The sequence below is a fragment of the Homalodisca vitripennis genome, chromosome X (assembly GCF_021130785.1).
Source record: "Homalodisca vitripennis isolate AUS2020 chromosome X, UT_GWSS_2.1, whole genome shotgun sequence".
Taxonomy (NCBI): domain Eukaryota; kingdom Metazoa; phylum Arthropoda; class Insecta; order Hemiptera; family Cicadellidae; genus Homalodisca; species Homalodisca vitripennis.
The window spans coordinates 41,933,844-41,961,152 of NC_060215.1; the positions used below are offsets into that span (position 1 = coordinate 41,933,844).

At 35.3% G+C, this 27,309-nt stretch overlaps 1 protein-coding gene across 1 annotated transcript; it reads left to right on the forward strand.

Moving 5' to 3' along the window:
* Positions 1 to 869: 869 nt before the first annotated feature.
* On the forward strand, positions 870 to 27,309 carry LOC124368960. Its single transcript, XM_046826536.1, has 5 exons — positions 870 to 963; positions 6,611 to 6,712; positions 9,170 to 9,244; positions 10,934 to 11,008; positions 22,975 to 27,309. Exons 1-5 carry the CDS (start codon positions 911 to 913, stop codon positions 22,982 to 22,984), a joined length of 315 nt encoding a protein of 104 aa, XP_046682492.1. The 5' UTR covers positions 870 to 910; the 3' UTR covers positions 22,985 to 27,309.

Here is a 27,309-nt window from a genome sequence, read left to right on the forward strand (position 1 = left end):
ACATTTTCATATTTAGCTCATATTATTTGGTTTGGTCCTGGTTAATAATGATAGATATAAAATTTCACTTTGAGAGTTGAAACACAACATTTATTTATTGTATTCAAGGAAATGATCTTATAGAGCAATGAATTGAACAAAATAATATCTTGGAAACCTGAAATTTATTCCACCACCTAAATGAGGATGTGTTACTACAAATGGCAGCAATATCATATCGTTTCCAAAGTTTTAACTAAACTAAACAGTTAATTAAGTGAGTATTTTGGTTTAACTAAATAGCTCTCTACAATAAATCCGTTAATATTTCTTTCAAGTTAGACATTTCTGATGGATAATTGGTTGGTTTACCTGACAAACAGCAAGTAGACTTTATGAAAAATTATGATTTTACTGTAACATGACATTTAATCTAATTAATTAAATACCTAACCATATTCTTTCATGAATATAGCTATAGAGACACATTTTAATATTTAAATATCAGGATACATTATGTAAATGATACTGTACATATTACCATGGCTAAGGGAATATATTACAGACTCAATCTAATACTATTATATTAGCTCTCCTGGGATTACAGATTAATTGCAGAAACTGGTGAATATATTAATGGAAATAGTTATTAAGACACATAATATAATGTAATTTAAACTAATCTTAAACATATAAACTATTCCAGTTTTTTACAAGTTAGTTTATAGGAAAAAATTAAACATGCACTACGGGTATGCACTTTTTATTAGTTTAATTATCAGGATGTATGATGTAAATGACACTCATACCTTGGCTAAGGGCACAAGTAACATAATCAATGAATATTGTTGTTATTGCTTTCGTCTGTGATTACAGTTCAAACGAAAAAAAGAAAAATTGTCCTGAAGTGCCCACTAGCAGTAAACAAACAATGAAAGCAAAGGTCCTCTTTCCAAAACGGAAGTATACTGCAAATGTCCAGAGGTAATTTGTAAAAGTAGTTACAGAATTTAATATATGTACACAGAGTGTTAACTTTCAGTATATACATATGTGAATTGTCTCTGATGAAGTGTGATGCATAATATACGTTGCTTTTTGTCCTGTCTTAAGCGATTAAGCGACAAAACGTTTGCAAAATCAACATTATTTAAAACTGGGAAACTATTCGGTCAATGCCTGATAGTGGCCAATGTATATTCCGCAGCCTAAAAGTGTTCTACAAACCAGTTATTTTACCAAATCTTTGCCATTTAACACAGAAAGAAGTGTTAAAGTTTACAATGATCTTAGAAAATGTATATTTTTTAAATATAACTGATCAGTTTAAAAATTTTCTAACTTCACATAATTTGAGAACATGAAAGAATTTCTTATCTTTGTTGTAACTCTTACAAAACAAATACAGTTCATAGAAATGTAATTAATATCACAAGCATGTTTCAATGTTAATAATTTCTTATCAAACAACCCTAATGAGATTTTTTTGATATTGACAGATAAAAGAAATTATATCCTTTTTTGTGCAGATATGGTCACATCTAGAGGTTAGATCTGGAACTTGATATGGCTAAGATCTAGTATTTAACTGGTCATATATGGTAGACCTTATCTATTTTATCTTAGTTTGTTTTATATTATAAATTAACTAAATTAAATAATAATTTAACATTATGAAAATAACAATTAATCTTACCTTAATTTGAGCTTTCTTAAAATTACAAATGCATTGTTATTAAATGATGTTATTTATATTAAAAGTGAAATTGTATTAATTAACATGTTAATGTGAAAACTTAATTGTTACTTACTGCATTCTTTTTTCTTTATTAGAAATGATATATTAACATGTGATAGTAAAACTGTCACTGGCACTTGACTCCTCAGGTGGTTCAAAATTTTCATTGTGGAGTGGGAAGGTAACTTTAGGCACGGACCTCTTTCTTTTTGATTGGCTTGTGGCCACTTCCTTCTTTCTGCAACAATGATGCTGATTCTAAAACAAGATAAGAACACAGATGTTAAATTTGCACTACATAGCCTAATTATAAGAAGTAGACATATAGCTAAATATATGGAGTCTTAATTAGATCTACTACATATATAAATTTTATATGAAGTTATTTTTAATTTATGCACCTAAATTTCAAACATGATATTATGCTATTCAATTTTATTGGACGAATTTGTTCTTCAGTTGTTTATTTTATAAAAATGCATATACACAAACAAATGTGTATGCATACACACATGTGTGTGCGAGCGCACACACACACACGCACACACTTTGTTATAGTACCTATATTACATTTATTAACTATAATTATGGATGTTATATCAACATTGAGTTCAATGTTTCTTTATATGTTTCATTTCAAAAATACAGTACAGTGCATATCTATATTATTGGAAAATTTATAAATCCAGTTATTTTATACACCAATGGGGTGGGATATATATTTTAATTGTTTAACTTCAATTGATACGCATATTGAAATGATATATAAAATAAGAAAGGGTAAATAAAACACGCACACTAACGATAGAATATTATATATGTAGTAATGCCTTCAATATTAATGAACATTCAGAATTTTATTGTGAAATATATTGCAAATTTAACTAAATAACAAATATGATAGATATGGGACCTATATCTATCTATATAACTATGTAGCCAGATATAGGATTCCACCATATCTGGCCAGATAAGACTATCCATATCTGGCATATCTAGTCAGATATAGGGCTCCATATTGACCATATCTAGTCAGATACGCCCCCCCCACCCATATCTGGTCATGCTTGGCCATATCTGGCCCATATAGAATTTTATTAAGCCATGTCTGGATTTTAATATGGCCATATCTGGCTGGTGTCAGACATTTTCATAGGGCAAACCCAGCAACACAGTAACAATGTAGTAGCTTTCATTTAAACGGCTCTTGTTTTTAATAATTATTTCAGTTTCTTTTAAAGTTATCAATAGAAACAACAATTTCAATCTGATAGCATCCTGAAAAGGAGCCATGTGATTAGAAAATCTGAGATTATAAATTTACCGGATGGCTGAATTGTGCATTTTTTGGATTTAATCAATCTCCCCCCCGCCGAGTAGCTGTGCATGCGACATGACGGTGTGTTGATGTGCCCTGAACCTTCCCAAGTGCCGTGAGCGCTGCCGTAGTGTTACGTGGAGAGAGAGTGACAAATGATATTAAAATATGGAGACATCCGTAGATGGAAGGACGGGTGAGACACGAGGTAAAAATGGTGCATTCTCAGATGCCAAGTCATCGATGTTGATCTTGGTTCTTGCCTCATTTCATCCGATGGGGGAGAACTTCCAGCTCGGTCAGGGTTTCTAGAGCTGTAGTGGGATCTACGGAAGACCAATTCACTTTCAATAAAAATCATCATTGGCGTCGGGCGTAGGAACAAGTGTAGAGAGGACCTATCATGAGGGGTAAGTTACTGCAGCTGGACCTTGTCACCTCTGACTTGAGCAACGAGACACTATACAATGACTACGAGAAAAGAGGACATAGAGACACGGTGTGACATTTCCACTACCGCAACTGGACCATGTTTCCAGAACGGCTCCTACGGTACAACTGATCGTTCGAGCCTAAGGTCTAAGGGGTCTAAGGGACGATCTACCTAATAAGTTATCCTTCCACAAATCCTTCAGGGTTGTGATATCTTCTAGGGATGTTTGGTGTTCAGGAAGGCAACTTCTTCCACCAACGGAACTAATTGCTTAATGATAACTTTAAGACAGCAAGTGGCACAAATTATTAAATTTCGGAGTTAAAGCCATGCAGAAAACTTCTCTGCATGGGTATTCATCCTATAGTTCTCAGGCAGAAAGTACTGCAACTGTGGAGTACCTACGTCAGGATATAGGAGCAAGATGATCAGCATTTAAACAGATAGCCAGGCAGAGTATATGGGATTGGACTCTTGAGATAACTCTAAACTTGTTCTGAATTATTATAAGGTCATTTCTTCCAAAGCAGAAACAACAATGTTGGATTCCACTTGTCATGGAAAAATAAAGTGCTGATGCTTTAGTAATCCTAGGCCCTGCAGCTCATATGATAGGGATTTAACTGTTCCATGGAGTTCCTTTGGTGTAAATTCTCTAAGGCCATCTCGAAATTGAACATATGAAACTGTAGAGATTACATCAAAGTCGAAACCTTAAGGATGAGTAAGGTGGTTTTACTTTCACCCAGGATAGCGTCTGATCATCTCTCTTTAAGTAGATCGCTGGCATATCATGTTCTGTGTCCAATTATGTGATACAGGCATATGAAAACACGCTTTCATAGAGTCTGCATTTTTTTTAAATGATCCGATCTGTAGATAATGTGGTGAGAAGGTGGAAACTGTTAAACACCTGCTTTTTCATTGCTTTGCGATAGTAAGGGAGCATTGCAACATCTTTTGCATTTCTGAACAAGGATGGTGTATGTTTTTGTCCAGGAGAGCGTGATATTTTATTTTCAGGGTTTGGTGAGTCTGCTGAAATTGTAGTATGCTTCACATAAGAAAATTCCCTTGGAATAATGCCCACTTTAAAAATGTGTATCTTTATAATTTTACTACAACTGATTGGTAGAAAATATATTACACCCTTTGATTTAACACCTAATTGTTTGTAACAGTTGCGCGGCGTAGCAACATAGGAGCAAGTGGAGCGACCGCTCCAGGGCGGAGTACATTGCGGGGCAGCTACGGGGGGGGCGGAAATTTGTGAATATAGTCCATTGAAATAAGGCCTGAAATAGTTGAATGAACAGCAGCGATTCTTGGAAGAAATCGAATTCCACAACACCAAGCACACGTATACATTTACCAAAGTTCACCTTGAAATACATTGTTTCTTTTCTTTTAATATATAATTAATTAAGAAATTAACATTTTAATTTCTTCGAGATTATTATGCGAAAGAATAAAATTAATAATCAGGGGGGTTTTGGGATGATAAAAATTTGATTATCGCATTCGTTTTTCTATTAAAAAATATAAAAGTTAGCTACAATTTATTTCATAAAAATGTGTAATATCAATGCTTTTTAATTCTTGCTGAAACTCTCAAAACAAATAGCGGGAAGCAGCCCTCCTCATCACCTTCGACAAGCATCACGCAATTGCTGTGTCTTTGTCATTTTTGTGTCAATCTGGTCATTCGATTTGGCTTTGCTTTGCACAATCGGTAGTACTGATTTATAATTGTATCGTAGAAAGCATTAATATCTCTTCAGACTAACATGATTCTAGATTCTAGGAGTCATGTCGGAGAAGGCGTCAGATTTCAGAAGCTGCATCAAGAGGGAATTTAACTCAGTATCAAGGAAGGAGGACAGTATAAATTATAGACAATTTTATGTGGTGTATGTATAAAGTCTTACAAATTATCGTGACAATCTTTGGTAAATGATGTCCAAAAAACTAGGTGCTGTAGAGTATTGGAATCTAAAAAAAGAGAAGCAGGATGCAGAACATCTCGAACTTATTAGAATAAAAAAGTTATTTTCCTACTTTTCGAGGGCACCTTCAGCAGTTGCAGTTTTTCAAGGAACCAGTTGTGGTTCACAAGAAGCTACAAGCGTTGAGGAATTGGAGCTAACACCTGTACCTGAACATGCAGACCCAGGTATTCCTTATTGTGAGGTAGCTTGAGATACCAAGTTTCATCCCAAAGGATGCTTAGATATCGTGTCTGAACATCGTAGTGCACTCAATTGTAGACCTCATGAAACAATAAAAATACTTCTTCGCCTATATTACACTGTATTTTGTAGCCTGGGTATCTCTGATGTCGAAACGATGTAAAGAATTAACTTTCAGCTTCTTTGTCGCCAATTTTGTTGGATCTCTTCAGACTAACATGTCTCCAGATTCTAGGAGTCATGTCAGAGACGGCATCAGATTTCAGAAGCTGCATCAAAAGGGAACTTAACTCAGTATCAAGGAAGGAGGACAGTATAAATTATAGACAATTTTTATTCGTATTTGAATATTCTGTTAATTGACTCAAATAAAATATTAACTATTTAATTAATTACCATGTTATATAAATAAATAACAAAAATATAAAATATTACTGATAGCAAAGTTCCTCTATGTCTTTCAAATCCTTTCTAAATCTATTTATCTTGTATGTTAGCATTTAAGAATGAGTTTTAAAACATTTACTCCAGAGAACGTTTTCTTAAAAATTCCCAGTTTGTGTACATTTAGCTTCACTAGCAACATGGTAATAGAAGGTATCTTTAAATATTTTAAATAATATTCCTAAATTTCAAACATAGTTTATTCTGAATTATTATAAAACAATATTGTTGTATATATAATTTAAAACATATGTTTTCTAAAGAATCAGCATTTTGTGGTAAATCATCTTTTAAACAAGACATGATGAAGGGATTTTATTTGTTTATTTTTAAGAAAGGTAAATAGTGTTATTTATAATCATAATGTTTATAGCTAATTATAATATATTGATAATAAATCTTGAAAAATGTAAAAACCTTGGCTGCACCTTTAAACTAAAATACATTGGTAATACTATGTTTACAAAATTTATAAAACAAGCTTAATTGTCAATATTACTTCTAAACAGGAAAAAATGCAAAAACCTGCCGATACGTCCACTTCATGCTGACTACGATTTTTACAAGAAGCCACTTATGATTGACGATGAACTTTTGTCCTATGAAAGATTGTAAGTATATGATCCTATTTTCTGGTTATTTTATAATCTTATAAGGAGCTCAAGCATATAATAGGTACGCTATTAATCTTGTAAGATTAGTAGCCTGATAGATTAGTACCATAATCTTGTATATTTTGCCATTACATCTAGTGGTGAACTGTCAGTAAATTTGAGGGTCTTAAAACCATTGCAGTATTAATTTAGGGAATGGAAGAGAAAAGCAGAAATCTCTCTCGAAGTAAGCGATAATTCTTCTGAGTGTTTGTTACATGCTTCTAGAGAGTATAACTATACTGCAGTATATACAGTGTAAGTTAAAAGTATAGATACACTCTGTTTAGTTTTTGATGGAGGGATGGAACTCATGACACCTTTGAAGGTAATAGAACTAAACTTTTTAGCCACTGTTATAACTTTTCCTATTTTCCCAAAATGGGATTTTGGGGGAATGGTTTAAGGTTTTTAAATGTAAAGACCCATTAAGAGACCTCATTTGAAAGGTCTAGATAACAAAAGAAGAACAGTGAAAACTAGTGTTTTCTATCTCAACCCAATACAAAATGGGAGCTCATTGAAATTAATTAAAAATTAATAGAGACAAAAAATGAACATCCACATTCAGAAGCTAAATAACTTCAATAGACAACCACTTTCTTTACAAACTAAAACCTGTTTTACAGTTATTACCTTATTATCACTTAATTGGGTGTTTAAGTTGCTCAACTTAGAGAACAATTTGGAGGCAGGTCTAACCCCTTTTCATACATTAACGACTATAAAATAATAGGTCACATAGTAAATTATTGATTCCCTGGAAATTGGTGGGTCCCTGTAGAAATACAACAGTAGTCTTAAATTGGCTACACATGTTCATGGCCATATGATGAGATATAAGTTTAATCTTTTTTAACTACTAATAGAGGTAGAAGAAGTCATGAATTCTATTAGGTGTCATCTTATCAAACACTTTCGTAAAAAAATTATCATGAAACACATTCATAAAACTATTAATAATACTTTACTGTACCAGCTGATGAAAACGGAGTTGATCAGAATCAGAAAAATGGCAGTTACTTATAAAATTAGTTCCTCATTATATGTAAGAGATTGGGGCTGCAGATTGAAGAAACAGTATACTGTGCAGATTCTGTTGGTGTTTATACATTTGAAAAAGTTACATACATTTGAATTAATATCAGGGACACATAGATATAGTAATTGTGGCTGTACAAAGAAATTTCTTTCAATGACTGTGTGAATGAAGCTCTAGATGGTCTTCGTAGTTTTACTTTCTCACTGTTTCAACATGCTTTACTTATTTTGTTTATGGGTGAAAGCAGGACCAAACCATAGACAATTGACAATATCTGTAATCTTTAAGATACCTGCTTTATTTACATCTTTAAGTTTAGTATTTGGTCAAAAATTTGGATACAGAGCCAAGGAATGATTCTTGATAGATGTCCCGTACTTTAAGGTCATATTGACACGTGTAGTCAGGGAAGTCCTTCCATTTCAAAAATTCTCCTGTCGAGTAAAAGGGCCTATCAAGAAGCCAGATTGTCAGTCGCCAGTTCAGCTGTAGGTCGCTGGAGTTCTTTGCGTCATCTGGCAATTGGTTGAACTACCATCTGAATAATGTTGGATGCCGGTGTAGAAGAGGATATTGAATAATGTCATGTGTTATAGTTGTGGACATCTTGGTTACGGGGCTTTGCAATATACGTTGTACAGAGGATAGTTTCATGTTGCTATTACTGTGAGAATTCTGAACTTAACTGTCCTGGTATTTGAGGTCTGCTTATCACTGAGAACTGCTCTTTTTTGCAGAATAAGACTTGTTTTAGATTTGTTGGAGTAGTTCCTCCCCATGTAGGCATTCCAAATCTCAGATTGAATTCCAATAATGCAAAATAAGAAGTTCTTACTGTTTTTAAGTTGATGTCTTTTTTATTCTACAGATAACAAAGTATCCGAAGCTTGATTTTTTATGGTAAATGATCAGCGTATTCAGTGGTGTAGAGGCAAATATTTCAGTGTGGGAACGCTAGGTACATCTGACAAATTATAAGGAAGTTTTAATTTATATGATTTCCTAGAATGCTTACAATTAATTGCTACGAGCATACAATTGAATGTATCTAAGCTCATGGTATAACACTGAGCCGTCAGGAGGTTTACATTCACTTATATTGAAAACTATAGGAAAAAAAAAATAAAGAAACAGTAATCTTATTTTTATAGATTTAAATTATTTATTTGGCAGTAAATTATTAAACAGAACGTCATTAAGAATTGTTATGAAGGTTCAACTAACTTTACAGTCTGGAGTAGTGTAAGTTAGTAGAGCAGACAAGTACATATCATTTGACTTTTGTTCTAAGAGTGGAATTGTAATCAGCACTTGTTTTTATATTTTCAATAGATCTGAGTGTACTTGGTACTAATTCATTGTAAAAATTTCAGTGGGTACCCTCTTTACCACTTGTTCTACAAAATGAACACGACACAAATGGAAGTGGAGAAGGAAACCGAATACATGTGAGTACCAAAATACCTGATTAGTAGATCCCAAGAATTTAATCCTTCTTATTCTATTTCACTTGGTAAAATAACACATTCTTTACTTTTCCTTTGTTTTAATCCCATGAAGATAATTAATAGAGTTTCATCAATTTTACAATCATATAGTACACTAACCATTTACTAACGCCTTTTCTTACTTTGAATGCTCTTTTACTTCTCATTATTAAAGTCTTATTAAATCATATTGTAATAGGTAGGAGCATAATGGATATTGACGTTTATTTAATTGAATTGTTCTCGCGAAAAACAGATCTTTTACTCCTTTTGATTGGAATCAAAATTTGATAGAAAACGTCCATAACTAGTATGGGAACGCCGTTCCCACGCGTTCCTGCTCCTCAACACTACTGAGCGTATTATTTCTAAGATAAGTTAAGAGTCGATTGTGATGCTTAGGTGTCATTCTTGAAGTCGAGGCCATGTTGTGCTATATGAGTTCCTTAAAACTTTAGTGGCAAAGACTATTTGCACTAATTGGGATTAATTTAAGACAATATTATTAGAAAAAGAGTATTCCTTGAGTAAATAAAAGGCTTCTTGTATAACAGATGACAGTTGTTCTTGTTTCTCTCTGTGAGGGTGATGACAGTGAATATGACAGTTTTGAAAATATTCTCCAGGTGGGTTGGCATATTGTTGGTCAATAAAAGAAACAGGGCAGGTCCCAGAGCAGAGACCTGTGGAAGAACTCCTTGTATGCGGATAAGGTCTGGACAGAATGCATGTGTCGTTTTACTGCATTTGGTCTATAACTCTACCAGTTGTTCTATTGCTTAGGTAGCTTTTGAACCATTGTTCTGATTTTTTAGTCATCCCTATTGTTTGTAAATTGACAAGCAAGCTAAGGCAGTCAACGAATCCGGCCTTCTTTGGGTAGGTCTATGATGTGTTCGACAAGCTGTATCAAAGCTGCTTCAGTTTATCCATCCATAGATCTTAGACCGCTGATGACACTGTCATCAAGCTCGCAGAGAAAAAAGATTTGATTTAATCAAGGAATACTGTTTTTCAAATAATATTGACCTAAACGAATAACATATTGCTGGTTGGTAAACAGGTTGTTTTGGTAAAGATATTTCTTGAGCTACTCTAGCAATTTTCTCTATTACTCTGTGCAAATTTAAAATTAGTGATATTCGTTGATAGGTATTTTTTTAATTGTAGATCCTGTTTTAGTTTGGGATAAACTTTATCCTTTCTCACATTAAACAATATTTTTTATGTTTAACTTAATTACCTAGATTCAAAAACATGTTTAAGAGTTCAGACATCTGATAACGATTCTGACAATGTCTTATACAGTAAGAAATGACATATACTTTGCTCAAATGTTGCATTTTAGTGGTTCTTCTTGATACCAATTAATTTGAGTTTGAAAATTGTATAATAATTATATTTTTAAAAAGAAAGATAGGACAAACCATGATCAGCAGAGGCTACATAATGAAAAAACTCATAAATTGATCTATTATACCTTAGCAAATATACAGCATTTAAAAAGAGTCTGGAGTAATGTAAGTTAGTAGAGCAGATAAGTAAGTATCATTTGACTTTTGTTCTAAGAGTGGCATTGTAAACAGCACTTGTTTTTATACTTTCAATAGATCTGAGTCTACTTGGTACTAATTCATTGTAAAATTTCAGTGGGGACCCTCTTGACCACTTGTTCTACACAATGAATATGACACAAATGGAAGTGGAGGAGGAAACCGAATACATGTGAGTACCAAAATACCTGATTAGTAGATCCCAAGAATTTAATCCTTCTTATTCTATTTCACTTAGTAAAATAACACATTCTTTACTTTTCCTTTGTTTTAATCCCATGAAGATAATTAATAGAGTTTCATCAATTTTACAATCATATAGTACACTAACCGTTTAGTAACACCTTTTCTTACTTTAAACGCTCTTTTACTTCTCATTATTAAAGTCTTATTAAAACATATTGTTAGAGGCAAGAGTATAATGGATATTGACATTTATTTAATAAAACTGAATTGTTCTCTCAAAAACAGAATTGCCCTGATAAAGTTAAGGACTCCATTATTAAGTTATTGTATAGGTGGCAGATGCTATTGTTTCATGTGTATCAGTAAACATGAAAGTACACACCTTAACAATGTCTTACTAGCTGATTAATTCTCACACTCACAGAAGAGGGTTATCTGAGTCAGTTTTGTAGAACATAGTAAATTTATTTTTAAGAGTTTTACACAGTTTTGTGATTATTGAGGTAGTTTTTCATTCAGGAACACGTCAATCCATACACCCAGATTTAACTGTATACTTAGGTTTTAATACGTTCACTGCTGAAAAAATATGACGACTTAAGGCGAATGCGGCATGTCAATTTTTCTAATTTATGCTCTATTTCTGCTTAAAACTATTTAAATGGGTATCTTTTGTACATTCAATGACTAATTCATCAATAAAATATAATAATAATAAATAACACCAATTGGCGTTATTAGCATATAGCATAATGACAAATACAATATGCGGGTAACGCCAATTGGCGTTTTATGCGTATTTATTACTAAAACCAAAGTAATAAACTGTTAATAATTGTATTAATAGTACTTACCATTTCCATTGGTTCAGTGATCAGTAATATGTTGTCAAGTCGTAAAAATACACATAGAATACAGTTTGAGCTGTAGTAGTCCCTAAATTACTATATACACGAACTTATCTCAATTTAATTCTTGTGATTTTTCTTCAGCTTTGAAACAGTTTCCGAGGCATAAAGCTGGCTTATCTTACAAGCCTCACAAAAGTAGGTAGTATCCTTTCTTATCCCATTGCCATTACACACGATACAACGTCTTCGTAGAGATCTGCCTTTTTCACCCATTTGGAATTTTGATGGGAGGTGTTGTGTTGCTTTTCTTTTGGGTTCTTCAGTTTTTAGTAGAGTCAGGAGACTATCAATCACTTTTATCCTGAATTCCAACAGTGATGGTTTATTATCTACGTTGTGTTTGTTGTATTAAAAGAAAGCATTTACTATGCACATCTGCAAAATGTGTATGAATAACTTTTTATACCACCTAATGGTCTTTCTTTCACATGGATAGTAACTGAGTAGCTGATCTTGCCGGTCGATTCCGCTCATATACTGATTATACTTTACTATTGGTAGTGGTTTTTCTTTTGTCTCTCCTCTTTTATTAACATGTTCTGTCATTTCATTTTCATACTGGTTTGATATATATAAAACAGCCCTTTTGTTCTTCCACTTCCCTACCATTGTCCCCTCGTGATATTTTGCAACAGTTTCTCCCTTTTTTAGTTTTTTGGTCACAACTTCTGAAGGATTGTTGATCCTATCGACACACAGTGTCCCAGTAATGTAGGTTTATTCAGCCAGAAGTTTCTTGGTCAGTGACACACTGTTATAAAAGTTGTCGACATATACAGCATGACCTTTACCTAGCCTTTCGGATAACAGATACATTACTACTTTTTCTGTGTGACCTGCTCCTGACAAAGCATCTAAAGCTCCGGCATAAATGCAAAATTTCAAACGGAGTCCATTTGGTTCTGTCAGAAGATACAACTTTATCCCATATTTGTGTTTCTTTTATTTGATATATTGCCTAAATACGAGGCGACCTCTCCACAAAACCATGGATTCATCTAGGGACAGTTCTTTGCCTGGCGAGTAGATATGGTGCATCTTATTATAAAAATAATCAACAACTGGACGTATCTTATGTAAGTGGTCTTCAGAATCTGGGTCACTTTTGACAAAATGTGAGCACCTCAAAATTACAAGGAACCTATCTCGAGACATAAATTCAGAAAAACATGTTTTGAATAATTGTTTTCCAATAGTGTTGAATGGTTGGCATTTTTACTATTCCCATATGAAAGAAAAGCCCTAAAAAGTTTTTGAACTCAGCTAATGTTATATCTTTCCACTGACTTATTCCAGAATTCTCATGAGTGCCAGAAGACAAAAACACTTCTGCATTTGCATTGGTTTCATTGATAATGGCTTTGAGAAAGGCTTCTTCAACAAGAAGGTTAAAATAATCAATAGGGCTATTATTTTATGGTGTAGGAACACGTAGTCCAGTTGGTTGATTAAATAAAAAAGTTTTCATTATTGGGTTATCATCCCAAACTAGTGGTATTTTAGAAAGATTTGTGTGTCTAATTTGACTGGTGCTTGGTTGGGGAGAATCGGGATTTGAGTGGCTACTCAAGGTTGACGCGTCTGGGCCGCCACTTGCAGTATCTGCTTCAATTTCAGATTCAGAATCACTTTCATCACTTGGCCTGTAACTTACTCCACTACTGTATGCCTCTGATCCAGATTCAGAATCGTAATATCTATCAATTTCACTAACTGTCAAATTATTTGGATCTCGCTGCTCGCGGTTCCTATTATTATTCATTTAAGAAAACTATTAAAAGTATTGCATGGAAACGACACGCACAGGATAATGTCCCAGACCGTACTCAAGGCTAATCAAGGTTAGTTGTTCCGGCTAATCAAGAGATAACGCTGAAACCGGTCGGGAAGTAACATCCCGCCCAAAAATCGTCATAGCATCACAAAACGCCAAATGGCGTTTGTCGCAGTGAACGTGTTAATGACCAAATCTCCACCTGATACACCTTCCAGGAAATGTAAGATTGTAGCAGATAAGATATAGAACCAGCTCCTTATCTTTGGACCTTGACCTCATATCTGATACTGCCGTATCGTTGTACAATGTTGTACAATGCTGTTACGGGTCTCATCATTTTGTATACAAGATCATTTGACAAGTGTTTCTAGGACACTTTAATGTCTAAATTGATCGTTTGGAATCGATCGTGATTGAGGAGGCAGTGGGGGAGCGTCGAAATATTTTGTTTCATTTGCGAAAATGTAACCACATCACCTCATACCATATTCGTATATCAGTCTTAAAATTAAATAATTTGAGAAACATTCGAGTTTTGAACGTGTTATATATTACATTCTTAAAAGACAATTTCAGCAATATTTGATTATCAATTTCAAATTTTTTTGTGACAATGGAAGCGCATAAAATATTTTTGTTTTTGCTTTTTTTTTGTTTTTTTTTTTTGTTAAAAGAAGAAGCCCTTTTAAGCCTTACTCTGTCCGTCCTCATGGGCCACTGGCCTGTGCGAGGATCTTATATCAAGCAGAATAAGAGGGAGAGTCCGTACAAATATGCGCAATGGTTCGTCTGTACTGCGGATTCAATGTCATAGAACAGAAATATTTAATAAATTAATTGTTGCCGCATGCTGAGTTGGAACTCTCTTCCAGATATCATTTTGTATATAAATATGAAGTATAAAAACACAAAAAATGTAATCGTTAAAACTTTTGGCTTGAATTATAAAGGCTAGTGAACAGTACCCACATGAAATTTAAAGTAAACGTATAACTGTGAGTAAATTTATTTTTATGTGTATACAGAAAATTTCAAAATTGTAATTTATGGCTCGACTGTAGGTGCTAATCAACAATACAAATGGTTCCATTCTATAATGTGTTTTAATTTACCTCCTTTATTGAAGGTAAGGGTACACTTGATATTCTGTATAAATTATGCGAACACAAATTAAAATAAATCTGCTTTATTATAACTGCAAAAATATATACTTGATTCACAAAAACGTAAATACTGCAGACACAGTTCACTTGAATTTCCCACTAGACATATACAAAAACAACTAAACTTGAAGAATGACTGATAAAATTTTGATCGGAATAACGCAATAATGTTACAGAAGGTGAGAATTAACTTTCCAATCAACTCTAAAGTTGGATATTGACATTCTTTCAATTATTTCATTACATTTTATAATATTATATTGAGATGTTCTAATAACGTATATATACGGAAAAATATACAAAATTTGATATTAAACATGGTAGGACATCACGGCCGGCAGAAGACAGGACAACTGACACTGGGTGATTCTAGTTCCCGGTGCATCGACGTTCGGTGCTGATCGGTGCTGATCGGTCGGTTGGCGATAAGCTGTTACGATAAACAAATAAAGTTGTGTTGAACAATTATAGGAGCTGGATTGGAGCTTCTCATTTAATATGAATTCAACTAAAGGATTCCTTTGTTTTTTTTTTTTTTTTTTTTTCCTTCTGAGGGAAGAGGACACTTTGTCCCCGCACTTTAGTCCTAAAAGGACCTTTGCGCCTCCCTTACTTTTATTTTTTTTTGCCCTCAAAAACCGAGGCTTTTGCAAAAAACCAATCAGATTTAAGGGCTCCTGTTCTTTGATGTCCTTGGGGCTGAGGAGGTATGCTCCCAGGTATCTTTTCCTAGTCTCTACGATGGCAGGACAATCCAACCAAATGTGCTCCGCTGACTCCTCCTCCTCTCCACAGAGTCTACATTCGCTGCTCCGACTAAGGCCTACCTTCTAAAGGTGCTTTCTCAGAGGGCCATGTCCTGTCAACATTCCTAATATCAGTCTTATATCCTCCTTATTCTGGTCTAGGAGAGCTGTCCATCCTTTTGCATAAGGAGAGATAAACATTTTGGATATTCTTAAACCCGAGGCTCTGCTCCAATTCTTATATCTTGTCCTCTTTTCCCAATCTTTTAACCAGAGCTTTAATGCTGGAGAGAAGGATATTCCACATCCTGGCTCTGGCCCCCACCAATATGGATTCCGCTCCCTTTTTGGCGAGGATGTCCGCTTTTTCGTTTCCATGAATTCCTTCATGACCCGGGCACCCATCCGAGTGTTACTCTATTACTTGTTGCTAGCTCTGCTAGGGCCTTCCTGCATTCCCAGACCGCTTTCGAATCAATCGAACAGGTTATCCAGTGCCTTCAGTGCAGCCTGACTATCAGAGAGTATAAGGTATGATAATCCTTTAGTCCCCAACTGTGTGAGTCTTCTAGAACATGAAATCTATTGCCATGACTCCGCCTGAAAAACTGAGGCATGTCTTCCCAGGGGCACAGCCATGTTCAACTCCAGGTCCATGTATTCCATATCCTGCCCTTGAGTCTAGGAGTGAAACCATCGTGTAAAACTTCAGGACTCCTTTTTTTGGGTAGGCCTCCCTTTTAATCCATTCCTCCCTACTTCCGATAGAGACCGTGTATGGTTTTTCAAAGGAGTATTTCTTAACCATAGTATCAGATTACTTTGGTTAGCATTTCAGCCTCAGGGAAATTTTCCTAATATCTTCATATGGCCTTCTAGGGAGGTAACATTTATTACCTTTGTCCCTAGAAGCTTCATTGCGCTCATCGCAGCTGTTCTCATCACTTCCTGGCCAAGAGGAGTATAACCCAGAACCGCTTCCATTGCTAGTGTTGGGCAGGAGCTCATTGCTCCCGTGATGCTTAAGCAAGCTAACCTCTGAAGACTCTGTAGCCTTTTTGCAGCTGTTGTTTGTTCGAACCTTCGGCCACCATACTAAAGCAGCATATGTGACCATTGGTTTCACTATGGTTTCGTAAATCCAATAAAATCATTTTGGGTTTAAGTCCCCATTTAAATCCAAAGAGTCTCTTACAGGCCCAAGGGCATTATTGCTTTGGATATCTTGTTTCTAATATGGGAGTTCCAAGTGAGCTTCTCATCCAAGATTAAACCCAGATACTTCACTTCTTTTGTTTGGTTTATGCTGATTCCCTCCAGGACCGGTTTAGCTAGCTGGAATTTCCTTTTCCTGGTAAAGGTAATCATGTTTGTTTTTGTTGGGTTGATCCGCAGACCTTCCCCATGACACCAGTTGCTTATGAAGTTCAGTTCTGTTTGTAATTGGCGTTCCAGCCTGCCAGTGTTTTTCCCTTTAATCATAAGCACTAGGTCATCCGCATAACATAGTAGCCTTATCCCCCTCTTCTCTGCTTTTCTTAGGAGATCATCCACTACCATCGCCCACAGGAGAGGAGATAAGACTCCCCCCTGGGGGCAGCCTCTTTGGGCCGTGATCGCAGCCGATTCGTCCCCGTACTTGGCTTTCACCTGTCTGCTTTTTAGGAGGGCTACTATCCATTTGACTACGTCTGAGGAAAACTCCAAAACGTTCCATCGCAGTCTTCATGGATTGATATGCTACTCGGTCGAAAGCTCCCTTCAATGTCCATGAAGACGCTGACTAGGGCTTCCTTTTTTTCGAAGGTATTCTCCACCTCTCTCACTAAACTGTGGGAGAGCTGTGGTGGTTGATTTTCCTTCTATGTATGCGTGTTGTGTGGGACTAAGTGGGTGTTCCAGTAATAATATTGCGTCCCTTATGTGTCTATTTATTATTTTTTCCATAGTTTTCACCATGAAGGAGGTTAGGCTTATGGGTCTATACGAACTGGGTTTTGTTGGATCCCTGTCATTTTTCCGCAAAGAACACCACTAGTGCTATCCTCCAATTCTTTTGGTATATATCCTAGAGGCGAAAAACTGCTTCTAAATAGAATGCTAAGGGTATTTAGTAGAATGTCCAGCCCCTCTTGAAGCAGGGCTGGAAAAAACTCCATCCGCCCCAGGAGATTTAAACGGCTTGAACGATCTTATCGCCCATTTAATTCTTTCGTGTGTGAATAGTCTGTTAGAACACCTGTCTGGCTTTTGCCACCTCCCGACTGGATCCCCCCCCATATAGAGAATAAGTATCCTCATTACGAGTTAGTTGACCCCCCGGGAAGTGTGTCTCCAGAAGTAGTTCTAAGGTCTCCTTCCTGTTCATTGTTAGGTCACCGTTGTCCTTTACTAGAGTCCCCATAGGATTTGTATGCTCCGTTTGGAGAGTTTTTTGAAGCCTGGATGCCTCGGGAAGACTGTTGATATTTTTACAGAAATTCCTCCAGGTTCTTCTTTTATTTGTTCTTAGTTCTTTCTTATATTCATTTTGGGCCTGTAGATAAGGGAGCCAGTCGTCTGTCCTTTTTGCCCATTTTAATAATTTCCTCGTTTTGTTTCTTAATGTTTTCCAACCTCCCAGTCCACCACGGCACATCCCTCTTCAACCGGTTTTGCCTGGGAGGACAGTTTTTCTCGTAGGCCTTTATTATAGCTTGCTCTACTATTTGTGCAGACCTTTCTAATTCAAATTCATTTCTCTGCAAGGGTCCTATTTCTTCCAACTCTTCTGCCAGGGACTCTCTGTAACCTCTCCAGTTGGTCGATTTAGGAACCCTGTGGGTCACGTATCTTTCCCCTGTCTCCTCTATGTCGAACCTAATTGGACAGTGGTCCGATAGTGAGGCCTCCTTGGAGACGTGCCACCTTACTATATTTGTTTTTTAGTCCTGTAGATAGTGTTATGTCCAGGACTTTCTTTCCTATTTTCTAGTTATAAAGGTTGGGCTTGACCCTCTATTCTCTAACACTAGATCATTGCTGAACATAAACTGTAGAAGTTCCTCACCTCTCTTGTTTGTGTTCGTACTTCCCCAATACGTGTGGTGAGCATTGCAGTCGCAGCTGAGAATGAGGGCCGAGCCTCTGTCTCTGCAGCTCTGCAATAGTCTTTCTAGTTCTTTTGGTGGGCAGCTTGTTGACGGGTTGGGGAAGTAAGCTGAGGCTATAGTAACCTCTCTTGTCCCCTTGCAGTGAAGTCACCTTCACTGTAGCCGCCACCAGATCCCTTGTTATTAGATCTGTAATCGGAAAGACTGTTATTAGTTTTGAAGTTAGAATACAAGTTCTTGGGTTTTCAATTGTTCGATCATAAATGAGATTACCTACCTGAGTTGTCAGTCCTCTGATGCAACCTCTATAGATCCAAGGCTCCTGGATTAGGGCGATATCCAGGCCTGTTGAGATAAACCTTCTTCCCAAGATGTCAGTTGCGCCCTTTGCATGGTGTAGGTTTATCTGTATTAGGCGCATACTTACGCCCTTCTTCCCACCTCCCCCAGGTGGTCCATCCCCGTCTCTTCTTCTGGATTGCTTGGAGACTTTATCCCCTTTTCTTCCTCGAGCCGAGACGGATGGTCCTTTGAGTGAAGGTCCCTTCTTCAAGAAGAGAGAACAGGTGGGTCTTTCTTCTTCGACCGCTGCTCTGGCTTGTGGAGTAGACCTTTTAGGTAAGGTATGTATACAGATTGCTCTGACACCTTCGTGGCCTCCTCCACTTCCATCTCTTCAGCGGTCATTTTTTCTGTGGTGACCGTCTCAGATTTCTCTGTAGTCCCCCTCTTCCCTTGTGGGTTGTTCTATGTTTTCTTGATGTTTTTTCTTCAGTCTAAGCTGAACTTTCCCCAAAACTTGTAGCCGATCCATGGACCTTCCTTCTCAAGTTTGTTCGCTGTAGCACAGTCGACTGCCAGGGTGAGTAGGACAGACTTCCCCTCGTCGCTTTCTCCGCAGAACATTCCATTCTCCGACAGATAGCTCTTTGTTTTGTCCTTTTAAGAGCTTCATTATCTTTTCGGTTGTGTCATGTATGCTGTCAGGAAGATAGACAGTCGCGATTCTCGCACGAGGGATTTCTTCCTCTGGTACTATCCTTAGACTGGCCTCTTCCCAAGGCTTTAGGGAGTCTTGCTTTCCTTTAAGCCATTCTGCTGTTTTCAGTGTTTTCGCAGGTGAAGATTAGAACCCCTTGTCTCCTGTTGATACCGTAGAATCTTGGAGAGTAGGAAACCCTCCTGTTCCTCCACGATAGCTTCCAGATGAAGCTCTGGATCTTCTCCATCTGTTCAGTTGTGAGTAGTGTCTCGGGAAAATTGGAGTGCAAGACCCCTACCCTTATACCAGCCACCGCTTGTTTGTATGAAGGTTTCTGGGGTTGTCCAGATTGCTCCTTGCGTTCCCCTTGATTTCCTTCGTTCTTTGTTTTCTTCCTCTGATGGGCCTCCGGAGTGGATCCATCAGAGTGAGGTCTTTTCGGTTTTCTTTCCCTCTTTTTGTTTGTTCAGTTTCTTATTTCTTTCTTCTGGGATTGGTTTTAAGGCCAATTCCCTGGCTTCTTCTTGGGAGTACCCTCTTTTTCGGAACCAGACCATGCGTTTTCCTGGCGGCTCCAAATATACTTAGGCAGTGCTGGGAGCTGTCTCTCGACTTTTGCTCCCTCTTCCTTCTGGTGATCGCCCTCCAGTATCGCATCTTCTTCATCTGTTTCGACTCTGACGAGTCGGAGGCTATTGGACTTCTACTAGGAAGTCCGCCTGTTTTTTGGGTTTTGGTCAGGATTGCTAGGGTCAGAGCCCATCATCAATCCCTCTGTGTTTCGTGAATTTTCATCCACTTTTTGAGTGCTACAAGAGCTCTCTGGTTTTGTTTGTTTTTCTGTAAATTCTGTACTCATTGTGTTCCCACGAGTAGCGGAGATCTAAAGGTCACCCCAAGCATTGTCCCGCTCTACTTGGGGAAGGCTAGGTTTAAACTGGAGGTCGCCAGGTATCCAGAGTTCGCATATTTACGACCAAGCTCTCCCTTGATCACGCAGCCCTCGGCATATGCTGTTCCACCTTGGCTTGGATTAACAGAAGGAAAATTAGAATTAGAATAGCTTAAGATAGATTGTTGGGAAGATTACCCGGCAGGTGAGAGTAGTGGGAAAAGAAAGTTAAAAATTTTGGATAATTCAAAAGAAAGCCGCCAGATCAGCTCAGCCTGATCGGAATTATAAAAGAAGGACAAGATTTGGATCAGGCAGTTCCCAGGTGCACGCGCACGAAAAGTACAGCACTCAAGAAGAGAGAAGGTGGCTGTGCGTGTGCTTCGTGGACGCTCTGGCTTGGCACATGTGTTGGGGTATGAAGACCCCGCCACTTCGCACCCAAGGATTCCTTTTAGAATATTTATAAATGGCATATTCTTCAAGCGTGTTTAGACCGGCGTTTATAAACTAACTTGTTCCGATTGCCATAGTTTTTACATCGGTCAGAAAGGCAGATCGTTTAGCCAAAGATTTAAAGAGCATTACCCTAAACCTAAATTACATAAACAGACTTCGTAATTTGCTCAACATTTGATGGATGAGAACCACACAATAAACGGTATTTATGAAAATATGGATTATTGTTTTTATTAGTGAATTAGTAATTAGTCTTATATCAAGGTCGCAAAGGCACCAAATTAAACACGCTTCTTCTGACGGCCGTGATGTTCTATCATGTTTAATATTCGCGTGCGATAGGCTTATCACATGTTGTGTTTCTCTTACTATATATATTCGTTGTGTTTGTCCTGAGTTCGTGAATTTTAAACTTTGACGACACCAGAAGATGACTTATTAAAAGACGAAACTATAATAGTGTATGACTGCGGTTTGAACTGTTTGACGAAGGTACGTAGTTATTGTTATTAGTCAATCTGCAGATCAGGGCTATATAATATTGAAGGTAACACAATAATTATTTAGCTGAATTTCAGAGTGTACTTTTAAACGAAACAATAAGAGCCAGACCACTCAGACACCAGATGAAGTTAGAGAGTAGAGTCAGTAGCTTCCATTGTACAATACTTGACCTAAATTATTTCAGCATACGAACAGTTAAAAGAAACTGTAACTTGACAGAAGGAGAACAAATCTGACGCAGAATGCGTAACACATAATTTTTCGAAGTTTAATAACTTTACTAGAGCGGATTTGTAGATGAAATGGATATATTAAATTTAATTCACTCTCGTGACATTGCACTTAAAATGGAAAAAGGCAACATCCAAAATTTAACAGAGGAAATATATAGTCTGTTTATTTAGAAAGTCCTAAGGACTTCGAGACAGCTTTAGGAGTTCCCGTAGAGTTTGAGACTATAAGAAAAAGGAAATAACGTTTTGAAAAAGATGTTGAAGCAAGACTATAAATCTTCAGCTGAAGAAAATTATATGATATAGTTATAATCGTATTGTCACAGAATTAATAGACAAGGAACTGAAATTTAAACTCACGCATTTAAATCTGTTTTACATTTTAATTAAAACCCAAACAATACAGATTAAGAAATGAAAAAAAGGCATTTCAATCTAATAGCGAAGTATCCTGAAAATTTGACAGAGAGCATAAAGTTTGAAATATTTAACCTATGTACGGTTTTCAAATCCAAATATTTACACTCAACGGTAAAACCTTCTCACTGAAATTGTCGAACAAAATTTATCACTGGAAACTTCAAATTGTTTTCTTATAGGTTTGTAGTGTTTAAAGGCGGTGTTGTTTTCAAACTATAAACAGTGTCAAACCATTAATCACTGCGTATCAATTAGAAGATCCCAATCTACAGATTATTACAGTGAGGGAGAACTTGAAAATTGCGTTGTGATAAGAGATTCGTGGTTCTTGTACAGTAGAAGTTTTAATGAGAGGGCCCAAGTTCACACTATGTGGGGGTATGAGAGGTAGTAGGCTGTGAATTATTAGTGTACATTTAGCTGAACAAAGGTTATTTGGAGCACATTCAGCAATGGTTTTTGGCTGAATGTTAGTGAACATTTTCACTCATGGGGATATCTAGAGAATAAATTAGCTTACATACTTAAGATTTTGTACATTTTTCTCTCCGTGGAATGTCTCTCATTTTGTCACTAGCCAGCAGAACTTGTACTATTGAAACTAATCTTAAGTTTAATAACTATAGACTTTTGAAGTATCATAAGTGAGGGCAATAAGCGTAATCAATCTGCAAACATCAAGCAGACGTCTACTGTTGTGTCACTGATTTATTCTGTCCCTGAATAGAGCAATGTTGGTTGGATACACTAACAACCTATTGGTATTGTTTCAGGGAATTTTAATACTTTCTGGCACCTGGAGGAGTTCCATGTCTACTCAGAAGCTACTATTTTTTATCAATTTATTATTAAAAGAACAAACATTTATTTTTAAGATATAAATAAGCAAACACTACTTTCAATAATGATATATCCACAGACCAAAGGAAATATAGGCTGAGTAGGCTCATGTAAGAGACACTACAGAAGCTTAACCTGAACCATGCACACCCTTATTGGTGATAACAGTGAACCGATGTCCAAAAACTAATGCTAAATTTTAATTAGACGTGTTTCATTAACATTGCCGTGAAATAAAATTACAGTTGTAATTTAATTCTTACATTTCACACTCTTGTACAAAGATATATTGGCACCATGATAAACATTTTTTAAAATCTAGTTTGCTGTTCATTATTGATCAAATTAACGTGAATATCACTAACAAAACACTTCTTAATACAAAAACACATAAAAGTCTATCTGCGAGGATATTTTTGTTTATTTATTTGTAATATTTGTCAGCGGGAAAGTTGTTGGAAAACACTCGAAAAAAATCGTTTTCTGTATATTTATTTCAATAACTGAGCAGTTTGCTACAAATCACATCAGAAGTGGGATTCATGAGTAGCTGCCAAAGCTCCGTCCCGACATTATCAGCCAGTAACGTGCATCAATTAAATTTTTTGCGGACTAACCTATGAGTTGTCTGCAATTAATTTATTGTCTTACTTACATGTGCTAACTAAAATGAAGACAAAATATGTAAACGCTAATTTTACCTATGGTACTAATTGATTATTTAAATGAAATATCGGTTCCATAACAAACCTGTTGAAGTTGAAAAAATATGAAAGTGATTATATGATGTAATAACATGATATTTATGGGTAGTTAATGAAAAAAGTGTGTATATTTTATTAAGTTTCATATAGCACAGAACAAAGTAAAATTACATCAAACCACATTAAAAATGATAAAGTTATTGTTAGTTATACTGCATTAATTGCATATTGCAAATATAACACATTTGTTATTATTTTCAAATGAACTAAACTACAAACACATTTTTGACGTGTACACAATATTAGTCTACTGTATACTGTAATAGTGGGCTTCGGCATTCGCTAGTTTTGTATTTACCCTCCACCTTATTGATGAAAACGTTCTTAGATGACTTTACCTACCACTTGCCTATGGTCCTTATATTCCTTTCTTTGGTCTGTATATATATCATCTATGTTTTCTGGTTTGAGCTGCATAAAGAAACTGCTAACAAAGTTTAAGTTTCGAAATCTAGAAAACTTAGATAATAGTCATAACTAACCACATAAGCGTAAGAGTGTAGGATAATGAAATAATTTTATGTTAGTTGACCTTATGGTTTTTTTAGCTCATTTTAAGGAGCTCACAATCGTCAGATGTTTTTATCTAGTACTTGTGTTGATAATGTTTTTCCACTTGGTTATAACAATCGATCAAAACTTATGACCTAGAATGTGATAGAGGCGAAACTCTCAGACAACAGAGCATCATTGTTAACATTTAAAAAATCTTAAGTGTTGTCTTCTGAAGTATTTCCGAGAAGAAAAGTACACTTTCCAGTTGTATATTTTCAGAAAATTTACAGCTGAAAATATTTTAAAATTAGAATTTCTTTTGCGTCACTCAAAAGTGACGATTCTGCCTTTTGAGTACCAATTCCAACGCTGATAGCTTTTGAAATATTTCTTTTGGTATATTTCAGGAACCTTTTCAAAGACTATTTAGGGAAAACATCCCCAACCAAATAAGAAAATATGGGTTATTAAAGAAATTAAAATATCAATAGAAAAGAATGCTATATTCTGAATCTAAATTGAATATACTGTAGTTATTGGCATATTTTAACAATTACAGAAAGGTATTTAGAAAAGTAATTATATTTACTAAAAAATGTGAGAATTAATCAAAAGGTACATAATTTATTGTCAAAAAAGAATTAAGAACGAAAAACAGATAATGAATACCCTTTGAAATTACAGTACCAAATTAAGAAAATGTGAACCAGACTATTGAACAACTTGCTAGCAACTTCAATTAAGGTTTTACTGACGATCCCTAGGCATCTAACAGCAACAAGCAAACTATTTGGAATGATATAAACTTTAAGAAATAATAAAAATAACTTTACAATCTTTAAACTTTTAAAAAGAAACGCTTTGAAGTAAAAAATATATAACTGGAGTAAATAATAAAGGCCGTGGAATGGGAAGGCCCATATAAATTTAAAAAAAGTCTGAATAAATTAAACATCCGTTGTGTAAGTGATTTATTTTGTCTCTTTGTGAAGGAATCCATATGAAAAACTTAAATTTGCTGATATCAAACGAACTTTTTTTAAAGGCAGCGTTAATGGTCTACCCAGCTACGGTTCAGTAGCCTTGTAGTCGTCTTTTTCTAAATCATATTAAAAAGTTGTAGAAGCTCTACTAATACAAATGAATTCATAAATTCTTGTCAGAATTGGTTCAAGAAGCCAATGAGCACAACAAAGCTATTGGTGATATTGTTGACTAGATATCAGCGACCTTGGACTGGTCTCGGAGAGCTGTTCTCTGTGGCCTGTCCATCAATGGTTTTGCTTGTGTAAACCAAACCAACTGATAGCGAAACTAAATAATTGGCATAAGTAACACAGAAGCAAGTTGGTTTTCCTCTAATTTAAGTAAAAGAAAATAACGGGTTATTTAAAATACGTACAGCAATAACTGTATGTCACCGCGGAAGAACCTTGTTTGTGATGTTCCACTGGGTTATATCTTAGGATCTTATCTTTTTAACACGTATGTCAATGAAATATGTTGTATCACTTGAGGTAAATTACATCAATATACGGATGAAAAAACACTAGTCTGCAGCAGGCCAAAAGGGTCCCATATTGACAAATGTGAAGGAAGAATTTGAGTCTCTTAAGATCTGGTTCTCAGTAAGTGGTATTGTAATGAATACATAAAATACAAGTAATTGAATTTAAAACATACAATTAAAATTTCTAGTTAAAAACTTAATTAAACAACAAAAGTATAGTTTTACTGAACTCTGTACTATTTCACGAGGTCGAAATTGACAGCAAGACATTGGTATTCCTATATAAAAGTCTGCAACGAGATTATGAGGTTAAGTAAGTGGTAGAGAGGACTTTATAGTCCTAACTTCGCCTCTAATAAAGACATTTTTCAATAATATTCTCTCCAAAAGTTCTTGTCCAGTTAACCACAATAAATACACAGCTCGCGGTTTATCATGTTTATTTTGTTTTAAATTATAGAATCCTTGCATGGGGAAATGTAGGTCATTCGAAAACCATTTTTAGAGTTTAAAAAGGCAGTAAATATTCATGCAAAGTTCCCACCAAGCACTCCATGGTAGGTAACATTTATTAATCTTAAAATTCAAATATTGTGTAGTATCTATTTATTGACATTAACGTGCATTATCAGATTCAAAATGTATGTTTTTTATTTAAGGACAATATACCCAGCACCAGAACACCTAACATAACTAAACCTCCACAGTATCGGCTTAAACTTTTTAAATCATTTAAGAAATAATAAATCCCTTACAAAATTTAAAATAGAATTTCGGAAATGGCTTCAGAGGAAATCATTGCATCAGAAGAATATTTTAGTATGTAAATAGTTTTACTTTTCTGTTTTTGTAATCTTTAGTTTATAAAACAATTAAGATTTTATATTGTGAAGCAACACTGTACGTTTTGTTATAAGAACTTGACTAGAAGTCACCAGTAATGTATATGATTTGATGTGTTACTTTAAAGTAAATAAATAAATAGTGTAATTAATTATATTACATACAATATACCCTCGTCACTAAGAATTGTTTGATTGTTTGCTATTTTTTATCTACAATTTTACTAACTTTATGAAAAAAATCAGAGTAAAGCTAAGCTTACTAGTAGAATGAAATAAGAAGAGCCATTTCAAGCTATACGGCAAATGAGTTATGTTTCACTTTCATATATTTTTAATCTTTAAATTTGATTAGTTATATAACTAATTTTTTACAATTGTATTAAATGTTATACTTGATATTTGCCTGATAGCAAAATAGATGGAGAATATGTTACTATTACTATTTAGTGAAAAAAGAAATAAAAATTCATAATAAAATAAATAATACAATAAAATAAATAAAAATACTTTAGTGTTATAAGTTGTTATTGAGTATTAAAATAGTGTTAATTTTTTACTGTTAAAAAACAAAATAATTTTATATATCAATATAAGTGTAGTTCATGTTTACAGGCCTTTATACGTATTAATTATTACATTTTGTTCATTGCTTAA